This window comes from Oncorhynchus kisutch, unplaced genomic scaffold (assembly GCF_002021735.2).
Source record: "Oncorhynchus kisutch isolate 150728-3 unplaced genomic scaffold, Okis_V2 scaffold699, whole genome shotgun sequence".
NCBI lineage: Eukaryota > Metazoa > Chordata > Actinopteri > Salmoniformes > Salmonidae > Oncorhynchus > Oncorhynchus kisutch.
The window spans coordinates 7,501-22,387 of record NW_022262644.1 but is presented as its reverse complement, the minus strand read 5'-3'; the positions used below and the strand labels follow the sequence as shown (position 1 = coordinate 22,387).

At 48.7% G+C, this 14,887-nt stretch overlaps 1 protein-coding gene across 1 annotated transcript in view; it reads right to left on the bottom strand.

Annotated features, from left to right (window-relative positions):
* Positions 1–14,887, bottom strand: part of LOC116361463 (ephrin type-A receptor 6) — a 66,728-nt gene that overhangs the window by 46,678 nt on the left and 5,163 nt on the right. Inside the window, exons 3-5 of the mRNA XM_031815913.1 lie at positions 6,098–6,222; positions 4,148–4,310; positions 3,428–3,536 (exon numbers count right to left, since the gene is read on the bottom strand). Coding sequence (XP_031671773.1) covers positions 3,428–3,536; positions 4,148–4,310; positions 6,098–6,222 — 397 coding nt within the window. The remainder of the gene's footprint in view (positions 1–3,427; positions 3,537–4,147; positions 4,311–6,097; positions 6,223–14,887) is intronic.

Genomic DNA, 14,887 nt, shown 5'->3' with positions numbered 1-14,887 from the left:
GCCTCCCGTCAGTGTCCCATTTGGGACTCATCCTCTGTCGTAGCCCAGTCCCAATCTGAGACTCCCGTCAGTGTCCCATTTGGGACTCATCCTCTGTCGTAGCCCAGTCCCAATCTGAGCCTCCTGTCAGTGTCCCATTTGGGACTCATCCTCTGTCGTAGCCCAGTCCCAATCTGAGCCTCCCGTCAGTGTCCCATTTGGGACTCATCCTCTGTCGTAGCCCAGTCCCAATCTGAACCTCCTGTCAGAGTTCATACACTCTCTGTCAGTCAGTAGTAGCTGCAGACAGACAGGGGAGTAACCAATGAGAGGACACAACCAGACAGCCAGCAGCCAGCAGCTGGATTGCATGCAGGGTAATTAGGCATAAAAGTGTCCCAGCCAATGGGAAAATGAGAAGGACAGCTTGGCGGATGTGGGGGGGGGGGGGGGTCCATTAAAACCTGCCTGGTTGAACCGATTTTAACTGAATCACACTCAGGAATAATGAGAGAAGAGGGGGAGAGAAAGAGAGAGAGAATAGAAAGGGGAGAGAAGGAGAGAGAGGAGTGGTGGGGGAGAGAGGGGAGGAGAGGGAAGAGAGGAGAGGAGAGAGAGGGGGAGGAAGTGGGAGAGGGAGGGAAAGGGAGAGAAAGAGGAATGGTTGAAGAGAGAGGGGAGAGAAGAGAGATGGCGAGGGAGAGGGAGAGAATGAGTCCTGGGGCTCTGTTCACATACACAAACAGACCACACAGAGCCCCAGGACAGCAACACAATCAGACACCAACCAAATCACGAGAAAACAAAAAGATAATTACTTGACAAATTGGAAAGAATTAACAAGAATTAGAATTAGCAAACTAGAATGCTATTTGTTCCTAAACAGAGTACACAGTGGCAGAATACCTGTCCACTGTGACTGACCCAAATTTAAGGAAAGCTTTGACTATGTACAGACTCAGTGAGCATAGCCTTGCTATTGAGAAAGGCCGCCGTAGGCAGACATGGCTCTCAAGAGAAGACAGGCTATGTGCTCTCTGCCCACAAAATGAGGTGGAAACTGAGCTGCACTTCCTAACCTCCTGCCCAATGTATGACCATATTAGAGACACCATATTCCCCTCAGATTAGACAGACCCACAAAGAATTCGAAAACAAACCAGATTTGGATTAATTCCCATATCTACTGGGTGAAATTCCACAGTGTTTCATCACAGCAGAACGATTTGTGACCTTTTGCCACAAGAAAAGGGCAACCAGTGAAGAACAAACACCATTGTAAATACAACGCTTATTTATGTTGATTTAATTTCCCTTTTGTACTTTCACTGTCTGCACATCATTACAACACCGTATATATATTCCTATATATATATATATATATATATATATACTATATATATATATATATATATATATATATACATAATATGACATTTGAAATGTCTTTATTCTTTTGGAACTTCTGAGTGTAATGTTTACTGTTCATTTTTTATTTTGAAATTTTGTATATTACCTATTTCACTTGCTTTGTTTGGTATGTTTCCCATGCCAATAAATCTTCTTATGGCCTCTTGGGTAGGGGGCAGTATTTCGACGTCTGGATGAGAAGCGTGCCCAAAGTAAACTGCATGTTACTCAGGCCCAGAAGCTAGGATATGCATATAATTGGTAGATTTGAATAGAAAACACTCTAAAGTTTCCAAAACTGTTAAAATAATAAAACCTGAGGAAAATCCATCCAGGAAGTGGGATTTCTTTGATGTGGGTATTATCATTTTGGAGCTCCGAGCCACTTCAAATGTGAAGCTATTGAAAACTATGACTTCAGCCTCCCAGATTGCAGTTCCTATTTTCAATTGAATGCCTGTACCGTGTCTAATGGGTTAGGACCCAGATGGCAGTTCCTATGGTTTCCACTAGATGTCAACAGTCTTTAGACATTGTTTAAGGCTTGTTTTCTGAAAAATGAAGAAGAATGAGACCCTTTTTGTCAGTGGACTGAGGAAGAATGCAGAGCTGGTTTGCGTGCGTGGCCCTTTGTGGTTTCCCTTCTATTGAATACGCTGCTGTCCGGTTGAAATATTATCGATTATCTAGATAATTGACAATCTGAGGATTAATTATAAACATCGTTTGACATTTTTCGACGAATTTTACTAGGATTATTAGGATGTATTCGTCTGCATGTTTGGACCGCCTTGGAGCCAGTGGATTACTGAACAAAGCGCACCAACAAAACAGAGCTTTTGGGATATAAAGAGGGACTTTATCGAACAAAACAAACATTTATTGTGTAGTTGGGACTCTTGTGAGTGCAACCATATGAAGATCATCAAAGGTAAGTGAATACTTTTATCGCTATTTCTGACTTTTGTAATTCCTTTACTTGGTTGTAAAATGTTTGTATGCTTTTGTACGCGGGGCGCTGTCCTCAGATAATCGCATGGTGTGCTTTCGCCGTAAAGCCTTTTAGAAATCTGACAAAGCGTCTGGATTAAAGAGAAATTCATCTTTAAGCCGATGTATAACACGTGTATTGTTTTATGAATGTTTATTATGACTATTTCTTTATTTTGAATTTGGAGCTCGGATGTTGTCGAGGTGGGTCGCTAGCAGAACGCCTGCACCAGAAAGGTTACAGCCCCTTGAATTGTTGTCAAGGCAACCTAAGGGCACATTGAATTGAGAGAGAGGGGGGCATAAGTATTACTTCAGAAGTATGTTGTCAAGGCAACCTAAGGGTACACTGAATTGAGAGAGAGAGGGGCATAAGTATTACTTCAGAAGTATGTTGTGTACTACTAAGGAGTGGGGATGTAAAGTAGTGTACTACTAAGGAGTGGGGATGTAAAGTAGTGTACTACTAAGGAGTGGGGATGTAAAGTAGTGTACTACTAAGGAGTGGGGATGTAAAGTAGTGTACTACTAAGGAGTGGGGATGTAAAGTATTGTACTACTAAGGAGTGGGGATGTAAAGTAGTGTACTACTAAGGAGTGGGGATGTAAAGTAGTGTACTACTAAGGAGTGGGGATGTAAAGTAGTGTACTACTAAGGAGTGGGGATGTAAAGTAGTGTACTACTAAGGAGTGGGGATGTAAAGTAGTGTACTACTAAGGAGTGGGGATGTAAAGTAGTGTACTACTAAGGAGTGGGGATGTAAAGTAGTGTACTACTAAGGAGTGGGGATGTAAAGTAGTGTACTACTAAGGAGTGGGGATGTAAAGTAGTGTACTACTAAGGAGTGGGGATGTAAAGTAGTGTACTACTAAGGAGTGGGGATGTAAAGTAGTGTACTACTAAGGAGTGGGGATGTAAAGTAGTGTACTATTAAGGAGTGGGGATGTAAAGTAGTGTACTACTAAGGAGTGGGGATGTAAAGTAGTGTACTACTAAGGAGTGGGGATGTAAAGTAGTGTACTACTAAGGAGTGGGGATGTCCCTTACCGTCCGGTGATGAGGAAGAAGAGGGTGAGGATGATAAGCAGGGAGAACCCGCCCACGGCTGCCGTGACAACCACGAGCACCTGCCCCTGGTCAGCTGCCATGCCTGAGTCTGTTACGGGCCAGAGCAGAGAGAGACAAGCACACAACTTAGTACTACACACACTGAGACACACACATACTGAGATACACACTGAGACAAGCACACAACTGAGTACTACATACACTGAGATACACACACTGAGACACACACACACTGAGACACACACATACTGAGACACACACACTGAGACAAGCACACAACTGAGTACTACACACACTGAGATACACACTGAGACAAGCACACAACTTAGTACTACACACACTGAGATACACACACTGAGACACACACACACTGAGACACACACATACTGAGACACACACACTGAGACAAGCACACAACTGAGTACTACACACACTGAGATACACACACTGAGACACACACACACTGAGACACACACACACTGAGACACACACACTGAGACAAGCACACAACTGAGTACTACACACACACTGAGACACACACACACTGAGATACACACTGAGACACACACAGAGACACACACAGAGACACACACAGAGACACACACAGAGACACACACTGAGACACACACTGAGACACACACAGAGACACACACTGAGACACACACTGAGACACACACACACTGAGACAAGCGTCCTCACACTCGTCCCCGGTGGAGAAGTGAACCGTGTTGCTGTAAGCGGTGAAGCCTGCGGCGGTGCGAGCGCGCACGTGGAACACGTACACAGTGGAGGGCTTGAGACCGGTCACGACGACGCCCAGGGCCTTGGTACGGGTCGATGAGTAGCCCGACTGTTCCTGTTCCTGGTGAGGACACGCCCACAATGACTTCACTTACAACAGGGTGGGAGCAAAATAAGGCACGCAGTAGCCCCCCTCCAGGAGCGCTGGTTAACAGAGACCTTTATATCCAGTAGCCCCCCCTAGAGGAGCGCTGGTTAACAGAGACCTTTATATCCAGTAGCCCCCCTCCAGGAGCACTGGTTAACAGAGACCTTTATATCCAGTAGCCCCCTAGAGGAGCGCTGGTTAACAGAGACCTTTATATCCAGTAGCCCCCCTAGTGGAGCGCTGGTTGAAAGAGACCTTTATATCCAGTAGCCCCCCTCCAGGAGCGCTGGTTAACAGAGACCTTTATATCCAGTAGCCCCCCTCCAGGAGCACTGGTTAACAGAGACCTTTATATCCAGTAGCCCCCCCTAGAGGAGTGCTGGTTAGCAGAGACCTTTATATCCAGTAGCCCCCCTCCAGGAGCGCTGGTTATCAGAGACCTTTATATCCAGTAGCCCCCCTCCAGGAGCACTGGTTAACAGAGACCTTTATATCCAGTAGCCCCCCTAGTGGAGCGCTGGTTAGCAGAGACCTTTATATCCAGTAGCCCCCCTGGTTAACAGAGACCTTTATATCCAGTAGCCCCCCCTAGAGGAGCGCTGGTTAACAGAGACCTTTATATCCAGTAGCCCCCTAGTGGAGCGCTGGTTAGCAGAGACCTTTATATCCAGTAGCCCCCCCTAGAGGAGCGTTGGTTAACAGAGACCTTTATATCCAGTAGCCCCCCCTAGAGGAGCGCTGGTTAACAGAGACCTTTATATCCAGTAGCCCCCTAGAGGAGCCCTGGTTAACAGAGACCTTTACATCCAGTAGCCCCCCCTAGAGGAGCGCTGGTTAACAGAGACCTTTATATCCAGTAGCCCCCCCTACAGGAGCCCTGGTTAACAGAGACCTTTATATCCAGTAGCCCCCTAGAGGAGCGCTGGTTAACAGAGACCTTTATATCCAGTAGCCCCCTAGAGGAGCGCTGGTTAACAGAGACCTTTATATCCAGTAGCCCCCTAGAGGAGCGCTGGTTAAAAGAGACCTTTACATCCAATGTGACTTGTTTATTTTACCAGGTAAGTTGACTGAGAACACGTTCTCGTTTACAGCAACGACCTGGGGAATATTTACAGGGGAGAGGAGGGGGATGAATGAGCCAATTGGAAGCTGGGGATGATTAGGTGACCGTGATGGTATGAGGGCCAGATTGGGAATTTAGCCAGGACACCGGGGTTAACACCCCTACTCTTACAACAAGTGCCATGGGATCTTTAATGACCTCAGAGAGTCAGGACACCCGTTTGACGTCCCATCCGAAAGACAGCACACTACACAGGGCAGTGTCCCCAATCACTGCCCTGGGGCATTGGGATATTTTTTGAGACCAGAGGAAAGAGTGCCTTCTACTGGCCTTCCAACACCACTTCCAGCAGCATCTGGTCTCCCATCCAGGGACAGACCAGGACCAACCCTGCTTAGCTTCAGAAGCAAGCCTGCAGTGGTATGTAGGGTGGTATGCTGCTGACCAGGACCAACCCTGCTTAGCTTCAGAAGCAAGCCAGCAGTGGTATGTAGGGTGGTATGCTGCTGACCAGAACCAACCCTGCTTAGCTTCAGAAGCAAGCCAGCAGTGGTATGTAGGGTGGTATGCTGCTGGCATACAGTGTGTGTATACATTTTTAGTATGTGAGACGTGTGGGAATCGAACCGACAACCCTTTTTGCATTGCTCTATACAACTAAAGTGTTCCATAAATGTGGTCTATAGGACTGTACCTTATCGTAGTACTTGATCTCATAGTCCAGTATGACGTTAGGCTGCTGTTCCACCTCCGTCCAGGAGAGGGCGATACTGTTGTCAGACGCCCAGTCCTTCATCACCACGCCAACCAGAGAAGGACCTGCAGAGACACGTTCACAGGCCTGGGTCCAATACATTGTGTTAAAATACTCGCAAATACTCATCAGTGGTTTGGGACCAGGGGGAGAACGACTGCCGCCCCTCAATTCAGAATACAGGATGCCCCTCCCCCCCAGTAAACGAGAAAATGTCAATCTTCGTGGTCAATATTCGTGTACAAATGTTGTTGTTTTTTAAAGACAATCATCAAATCAAATCAAATTGATTTATATAGCCCTTCGTACATCAGCTGATATCTCAAAGTGCTGTACAGAAACCCAGCCTAAAACCCCAAACAGCAAGCAATGCAGGTGTAGAAGCACGGTGGCTAGGAAAAACTCCCTAGAAAGGCCAATACCTAGGAAGAAACCTAGAGAGGAACCAGGCTATGTGGGGTGGCCAGTCCTCTTCTGGCTGCGCCGGGTGGAGATTATAACAGAACATGGCCAAGATGTTCAAATGTTCATAAATGACCAGCATGGTCGAATAATAATAAGGCAGAACTGGAGGCTGAGACAGGAGGGGAATCATGGTACCAATCGTTTCCTCTATTCCACCAGATGTATGTTCTTGAAACGGTTATTTTTCAAATCGCTCACAGAAGAAGTTATGAGGATTATATAGTTGGTACTGGCAGCCTGCAGTACCCCGGTTGGCCTTCAAGTCGAGATAGTCAAAGAGAGGGGGCAGCACTGAGCTAATCTGCAACATCACTTCCTGGAGTAGCTCAAACTGCGCATGTTAATGTCTATATAATTCTCCCCCCATAAGACACCATCTTAGCAAGCTAAAACCGACTTCCTGACCTTAACCAGCTAAAACCGAATTCCTGACCTTAACCAGCTAAAACCGACTTCCTGACCTTAGCAAGCTAAAACCGACTTCCTGACCGTAGCCAGATAAAACCGACTTCCTGACCTTAGCCAGATAAAACCGACTTCCTGACCTTAACCAGCTAAAACTGACTTCCTGACCTTAGCAAGCTAAAACCGACTTCCTGACCTTAACCAGCTAAAACTGACTTCCTGACCTTAGCAAGCTAAAACCGACTTCCTGACCTTAGCCAGATAAGGACACATCTGGTCCTGTCAGTACTGTGTCTGGGGGGTGGTTCAACATGGTCCTGTCAGTACTGTGTCTGGGGGGGGGGCAGCATGGTCCTGTCTGGGGGGGGGTCAACATGGTAGATGACCAGTCTCTACTAACTGTCTTCACACTGGGCAGACTAGATCCTGACATAATAACAGATTCTAAGGAGGGAGGGAGGGTACTGTACTGTGTCGGGGGGGGGGGGGGGGGGGATCAGCATGGTCCTGTCTGGGGGGGATCAGCATGGTCCTGTCTGGGGGGGATCAACATGGTCCTGTCTGGGGGGGGGGGTCAGCATGGTCCTGTCTGGGGGGGGTCAGCATGGTCCTGTCTGGGGGGGGGTCAGCATGGTCCTGTCTGGGGGGATCAACATGGTAGATGACCAGTCTCTACTAACTGTCTTCACTCTGGGCAGACTAGATCCTGACATAATAGCAGATTCTAAATATGTCGCTGGGTGGGCACACACTGATTGAGTTTGTATGTGTGTGTGTGTGTGTGTGTGTGTCGTTTTGGCACACACTGATTGAGTTTGTATGTGTGTGTGTGTGTGTGTGTGTGTGTGTGTGTCGTTTTGGCACACACTGATTGGATTTCTCCAGGTAAATATTCCCTCAGGCCACGGCTGGTAGCTGTGCTACTGCCTGCTGGGTAATAACATCCTCAGTCAGCGTAATGTGTGTGTGTGTGTGTGTGTGTGTGTGTGTGTATGTGTGTGTGTGTGTGTGTGTGTGTGTGTGTGTGTGTGTGTGTCAGAGTAATGTGTCTCTTACTGTTAGTAAGACATGGAAATCTGGGGAAGGGAGGGAGAGGAGAGGAGAGGAGAGGAGAGGGAGGGAGGGAGGGAGGGAGGGAGGGAGGGAGGGAGGGAGGGAGGGAGGGAGGGAGGGAGGGAGGGAGGGAGGGAGGGAGGGGAGAGGAGAGGAGAGGTGACGAGAGGAGAGGAGAGGAGAGGAGAGGAGAGGAGAGGAGAGGAGAGGAGAGGAGAGGAGAGGAGAGGAGAGGAGAGGAGAGGAGAGGAGAGGAGAGGAGAGAGGGGAGGGGAGAGGGGAGGGAGAGGAGAGGAGAGGAGAGGAGAGGAGAGGAGAGGAGAGGAGAGGAGAGGAGAGGAGAGGAGAGGAGAGGAGAGGAGAGGAGAGGAGAGGAGAGGAGAGGAGAGGGGAGGGAGGGAGGGAGGGAGGGAGGGAGGGAGGGAGGGAGGGAGGGAGGGAGGGAGGGAGGGAGGGAGGCAGGCAGGCAGGCAGGCAGGCAGGCAGGCAGGGAGGGAGGGAGGGAGGGAGGGAGGGAGGGAGGGAGGGAGAGGAGAGGAGAGGAGAGGAGAGGAGAGGAGAGGAGAGGAGAGGAGAGGAGAGGAGAGGAGAGGAGAGGAGAGGAGAGGAGAGGAGAGGAGAGGAGAGGAGAGGAGAGGAGAGGAGAGGAGAGGAGAGGAGAGAGGCTCCCATCGTCAGAGTAGCAAGACTGCACTACTTTAAACCAGATGGAACACTATTCCCCATATAGTGCACTACTTTAGACCAAATGGCACCCTATTCCCTCCATAGTGCACTACTTAAAACCAAATGGAACAATATTCCCCATATAGTGCACTACTTTATACCAAATGGCACCCTTTTCCCTACATAGTGCACTACTTTAGACCAGGGAAATGCACTACCTAAAGGCCACGTGTCGAACTCATTCCACGGAGGGCCGAGTGTCTGAGTTTATCGATCCACCCACAACCAGGTAAGGAACTCCCCTCACCTGGTTGTCTCAGTAAGAATCTCCCCTCACCTGGTTGTCTCAGTAAGGATCTCCTCTCACCTGGTTGTCTCAGTAAGGAACTCCCCTCACCTGGTTGTCTAGATCTCAGTAAAGAACTCCCCTCACCTGGTTGTCTCAGTAAGGAATGTCCCTCACCTGGTTGTCTAGGTCTCAGTAAGGAACTCCCCTCACCTGGTTGTCCAGGTCTCAGTAAGGAACTCCCCTCACCTGGTTGTCCAGGTCTCAGTAAGGAACTCCCCTCACCTGGTTGACTAGGTCTCAGTAAGGAACTCCCCTCACCTGGTTGTCCAGGTCTCAGTAAGGAACTCCCCTCACCTGGTTGTCTCAGTAAGGAACTCCCCTCACCTGGTTGTCTAGGTCTCAGTAAGGAACTCCCCTCACCTGGTTGTCTAGGTCTCAGTAAGGAACTCCCCTCACCTGGTTGACTAGGTCTCAGTAAGGAACTCCCCTCACCTGGTTGTCTAGGTCTCAGTAAGGAACTCCCCTCACCTGGTTGTCCAGGTCTCAGTAAGGAACTCCCCTCACCTGGTTGTCTAGGTCTCAGTAAGGATCTCCCCTCACCTGGTTGTCTCAGTAAGGAACTCCCCTCACCTGGTTGTCTAGGTCTCAGTAAGGAACTCCCCTCACCTGGTTGTCTAGGTCTCAGTAAGGAACTCCCCTCACCTGGTTGTCTAGGTCTCAGTAAGGAACTCCCCTCACCTGGTTGTCCAGGTCTCAGTAAGGAACTCCCCTCACCTGGTTGTCTAGGTCTCAGTAAGGATCTCCCCTCACCTGGTTGTCTCAGTAAGGAACTCCCCTCACCTGGTTGTCTAGGTCTCAGTAAGGAACTCCCCTCACCTGGTTGTCTAGGTCTCAGTAAGGAACTCCCCTCACCTGGTTGTCTAGGTCTCAGTAAGGAACTCCCCTCACCTGGTTGTCTCAGTAAGGAACTCCCCTCACCTGGTTGTCTAGGTCTCAGTAAGGAACTCCCCTCACCTGGTTGTCTCAGTAAGGAACTCCCCTCACCTGGTTGTCTAGTACTTAATTGAAAGGAAAAACCCAAAACTTGCAAACACTAGGCCCTCCATGGAATGAGATTTGACTCCTCTCCTCTCCTCTCCTCTCCTCTCCTCTCCTCTCCTCTCCTCTCCTCTCCTCTCCTCTCCTCTCCTCTCCTCTCCTCTCCTCTCCTCTCCTCTCCTCTCCTCTCCTCTCCTCTCCTCTCCTCTCCTCTCCATCTGTGGTTTTATCCCCAACACATTAAGGGAGATTTGTTTCCTGCCTCACGCTCATCATTTGCAAATTGCATATTAATGCCTCATTACGCTTTTAATTATGCTACATTTATTCAGACATCATTCCTAATTCATTTATCCTCCCCTGTTTGCAGCGTTCCCCGGTCTAATCTTGACAAGTTGGATTTGATTCCCTAGTTTAAATGTGTCATCAATTACACATGGAAATAAAAATGGAGGAGTAAGTAGATTACATTGGAATGAAAATAGAAATTCATCAAGTTTATCAAAAAGTTGAATTTTCACCGGTGACAAGGCATTAAGCAGGTAGCTCTCTGAGGCAGGAAACTAGGAGATAATTATCAAGGCATTAAGCAGGTAGCTCTCTGAGGCAGGAAACTAGGAGATAATTATCAAGGCATTAAGCAGGTAGCTCTCTGAGGCAGGAAACTAGGAGATAAATATCAAGGCATTAGCAGGTAGTTCTCTGTTGTAGGAAACTAGGAGATAATTATCAAGGCATTAAGCAGGTAGTTCTCTTCTGTGGGAAACAGGGAGATAATTATCAAGGCATTAGTAGGTAGTTCTCTTCTGTAGGAAACTAGGAGATAATTATCAAGGCATTAGTAGATAGTTCTCTGTTGTAGGAAACTAGGAGATAATTATCAAGGCATTAGTAGATAGTTCTCTGTTGTAGGAAACTAGGAGATAATTATCAAGGCATTAGTAGGTAGTTCTCTTCTGTAGGAAACTAGGAGATAATTATCAAGGCATTAGTAGATAGTTCTCTTCTGTAGGAAACTAGGAGATAATTATCAAGGCATTAGTAGGTAGTTCTCTTCTGTAGGAAACTAGGAGATAATTATCAAGGCATTAGTAGGTAGTTCTCTTCTGTAGGAAACTAGGAGATAATTATCAAGGCATTAGTAGATAGTTCTCTGTTGTAGGAAACTAGGAGATAATTATCAAGGCATTAGTAGATAGTTCTCTGTTGTAGGAAACTAGGAGATAATTATCAAGGCATTAAGCAGGTAGTTCTCTTCTGAAGGAAACTAGGAGATAATTATCAAGGCATTAAGCAGGTAGCTCTCTGAGGCAGGAAACTGGGAGATAATTATCAAGGCATTAAGCAGGTAGCTCTCTGAGGCAGGAAACTAGGAGATAATTATCAAGGCATTAGCAGGTAGTTCTCTGTTGTAGGAAACTAGGAGATAATTATCAAGGCATTAAGCAGGTAGTTCTCTTCTGAAGGAAACTAGGAGATAATTATCAAGGCATTAAGCAGGTAGCTCTCTGAGGCAGGAAACTGGGAGATAATTATCAAGGCATTAAGCAGGTAGCTCTCTGAGGCAGGAAACTAGGAGATAATTATCAAGGCATTAAGCAGGTAGTTCTCTTCTGTGGGAAACAGGGAGATAATTATCAAGGCATTAGTAGGTAGTTCTCTTCTGTAGGAAACTAGGAGATAATTATCAAGGCATTAGTAGATAGTTCTCTGTTGTAGGAAACTAGGAGATAATTATCAAGGCATTAAGCAGGTAGTTCTCTTCTGTTGTCACGCCCTGGTCAAGTATTTTGTGTTTATCTTTATTATTTGTTCAGGCCAGGGTGTGACATGGGGTTATTGTATTGTCCTATTGGGGTTTTTGTAGGCATTGGGATTGTGGTTGATTAGAGGTGTGTCTTGTATAGGCTTGGCTGCCTGAGGCGGTTCTCAATCTGAGTCAGGTGATTCTCGTTGTATCGGATTGGGAACCGTATTTAGGTAGCCTGAGTTTCACTTTGTATTTCGTGGGTGATTGTCCTATCTGTCCTATGTGTACTCTCTGTTAGTTTGCACAAGTATAGGCTGTTTTCGGTTTTCGTTTATTGTTTTGTAGTGTTCGTGTTTAGTTGTGTTTACGTTTGTTTAAATAAACACGGATCGCAATCGACACGCTGCAGTTTGGTCCGACTCTCCTTCATCACAACTAGAAAGCCGTAACAGAATCACCCACCACCAACGGACCAAGCGGCGTCACAACAGGCAGGAGCAGCCGAAAGAGGAGAGGCAACAAAGGCAGCAACAGCGGTGTTATGAGGAGGTTATGGACAGCAGAAGCATGGAGTATACGACGTGGGATGAAATAGGGATTCGCTAGAGCAGTGCGAAGAGGGCTATAGGCGAATGGAGTTGGAGAAACAGACACGGCGGCGCAGAGCAAAACCCGAAAGTCACCCCAAGAAATGTATTGGGGGGGGGGGCTCAGAGGGAGAGTGGCTGAGTCAGGAGATAGACCTGAGCCAACTCTCCCTGTTTATCGTGAGAAACCAAGGAGGAGACCAGAACCAGAGCCGGTGTTAGAGGTGAGTGAAACAGAGACTGTGAAGGAGTTAATGGGGAAATTGGAGGAGAGAGAAATGAGGGAGTTGCTGTGTTGGTGCTTTTTGCATGGGATTCGCCCGACGGAACGTGTCGGGGATTTGATGGCACCTGGGTTAGCGCTCCATACTCGTCCTGAGGTGCGTGTTAGTCGGCTGGTGAAGTTGGTGCCAGCCTCACGCACCAGGCCTCCTGTGCACATCCCTAGCCTTGCACGTCCTGTGCCAACACTGCTCTCAAGATCTCCAGTATGCCTTCACGGTCTAGCCCATCCTGTGCCACCTTCACACTCCAGACCTCCGGTAGCAGCTCCCCGCACCAGGCTTCCTGTGCGTGTCCTCGATCCAGTACCACCAGTTCCAGCACTACGCACCAGGCCTTCAGTGCACCTCGCCTGTTCAGCGCAGCCAGCGCTTTTCTCCTCTCCTGCGCTGCTGGAGTCTCCCGCCTGTTTAGCGCAGCTAGAGCCTTTCTCCTCTCCTGCGCTGCCGGAGTCTCCCGCCTGTTCAGCGCAGCCAGCACTTTTCTGCTCTCCTGCGCTGCTGGAGTCTCCCGCCTGTTCAGCGCAGCCAGAGCCTCTCTCCTCTCCTGCGCTGCCGGAGTCTCCCGCCTGTTCAGCGCAGACAGAGCTGCCAGCCTGCAGGGAGCAGCTGGAGCTGCCAGCCTGCATGGAGAAGCCAGAGCTGCCAGCCTATATGGAGCAGCCAGAGCTGTCAGTCTGTAAGAAGCCACCAGAGCTGTCAGCCTGCATGGAGCAGCCAGAGCTGTCAGTCTGCATGGAGCAGCTGGAGCTGCCAGCCTGCATGGAGAAGCCAGAGCTGCCAGCCTGCATGGAGCAGCCAGAGCTGTCAGTCTGCATGGAGCAGCCAGAGCTGTCCGTCTGCAAGGAGCTGTCAGTCTGCAAGGAGCTGCCAGTCTGCAAGGAGCTGCCAGTCAGCACGGAGCCGCCAGAGCTGTCAGTCTGTAAGAAGCCGCCAGACTCTTCCAGATCTGCCAGTCAACCAGACTCTTCCAGATCTGCCAGTCAACCAGACTCTTCCAGATCTGCCAGTCAACCAGACTCTTCCAGATCTGCCAGTCAACCAGACTCTTCCAGATCTGCCAGTCAACCAGACTCTTCCAGATCTGCCAGTCAACCAGACTCTTCCAGATCTGCCAGTCAACCAGACTCTTCCAGATCTGCCAGTCAACCAGACTCTTCCAGATCTGCCAGTCAACCAGATTCTTCCAGATCTGCCAGTCAACCAGACTCTTCCAGATCTGCCAGTCAACCAGACTCTTCCAGAACTGCCAGTCAACCAGACTCTTCCAGATCTGCCAGTCAACCAGACTCTTCCAGATCTGCCAGTCAACCAGACTCTTCCAGATCTGCCAGTCAACCAAACTCTTCCAGATCTGCCAGTCAACCAGACTCTTCCAGAACTGCCAGTCAACCAGACTCTTCCAGATCTGCCAGTCAACCAGACTCTTCCAGATCTGCCAGTCAACCAGACTCTTCCAGATCTGCCAGTCAGCCAGACTCTTCCAGATCTGCCAGTCGGCCAGGATCTGCCAACCAGCCAGGATCTGGTAGATCTACCTACCTGCCTGAGCTTCCTCTCACTCCTGAGCTTCCTCTCACTCCTGAGCTTTCTCTCACTCCTGAGCTTTCTCTCTAAACAGTCTGGTCCAACAGGGTTAAACAGTGGGGATCATGGGTGGTGGTCTGGTCCAACAGGGTTAAACAGTGGGGATCATGGGTGGTGTCTGGTCCAACGGGGTTAAACAGTGGGGATCATGGGTGGTGTCTGGTTCAACAGGGTTTAAACAGTGGGATCATGGGTGGTGTCTTGTTCAACAGGGTTAATCAGTGGGGATCATGGGTGGTGTCTGGTCCAACAGGGTTAAACAGTGTGGATCATGGGTGGTGTCTGGTCCAACAGGGTTAAAACAGTGGGGATCATGGGTGGTGTCTGGTCCAACAGGGTTAAACAGTGGGGATCATGGTGGTGTCTGGTCCAACAGGGTTAAACTGTGGGGGATCATGGGTGGTGTCTGGTTCAACAGGGTTAAACAGTGGGGATCATGGGTGGTGTCTGGTCCAACAGGGTTAAACAGTGGGGATCATGGGTGGTGTCTGGTCCAACAGGGTTAAACAGTGGTGATCATGGGTGTGTCTGGTCCAACAGGGTTAAACAGTGGGGATCATGGGTGGTGTATTGTTCAACAGGGTTAATCAGTGGGGATCATGGGTGGTG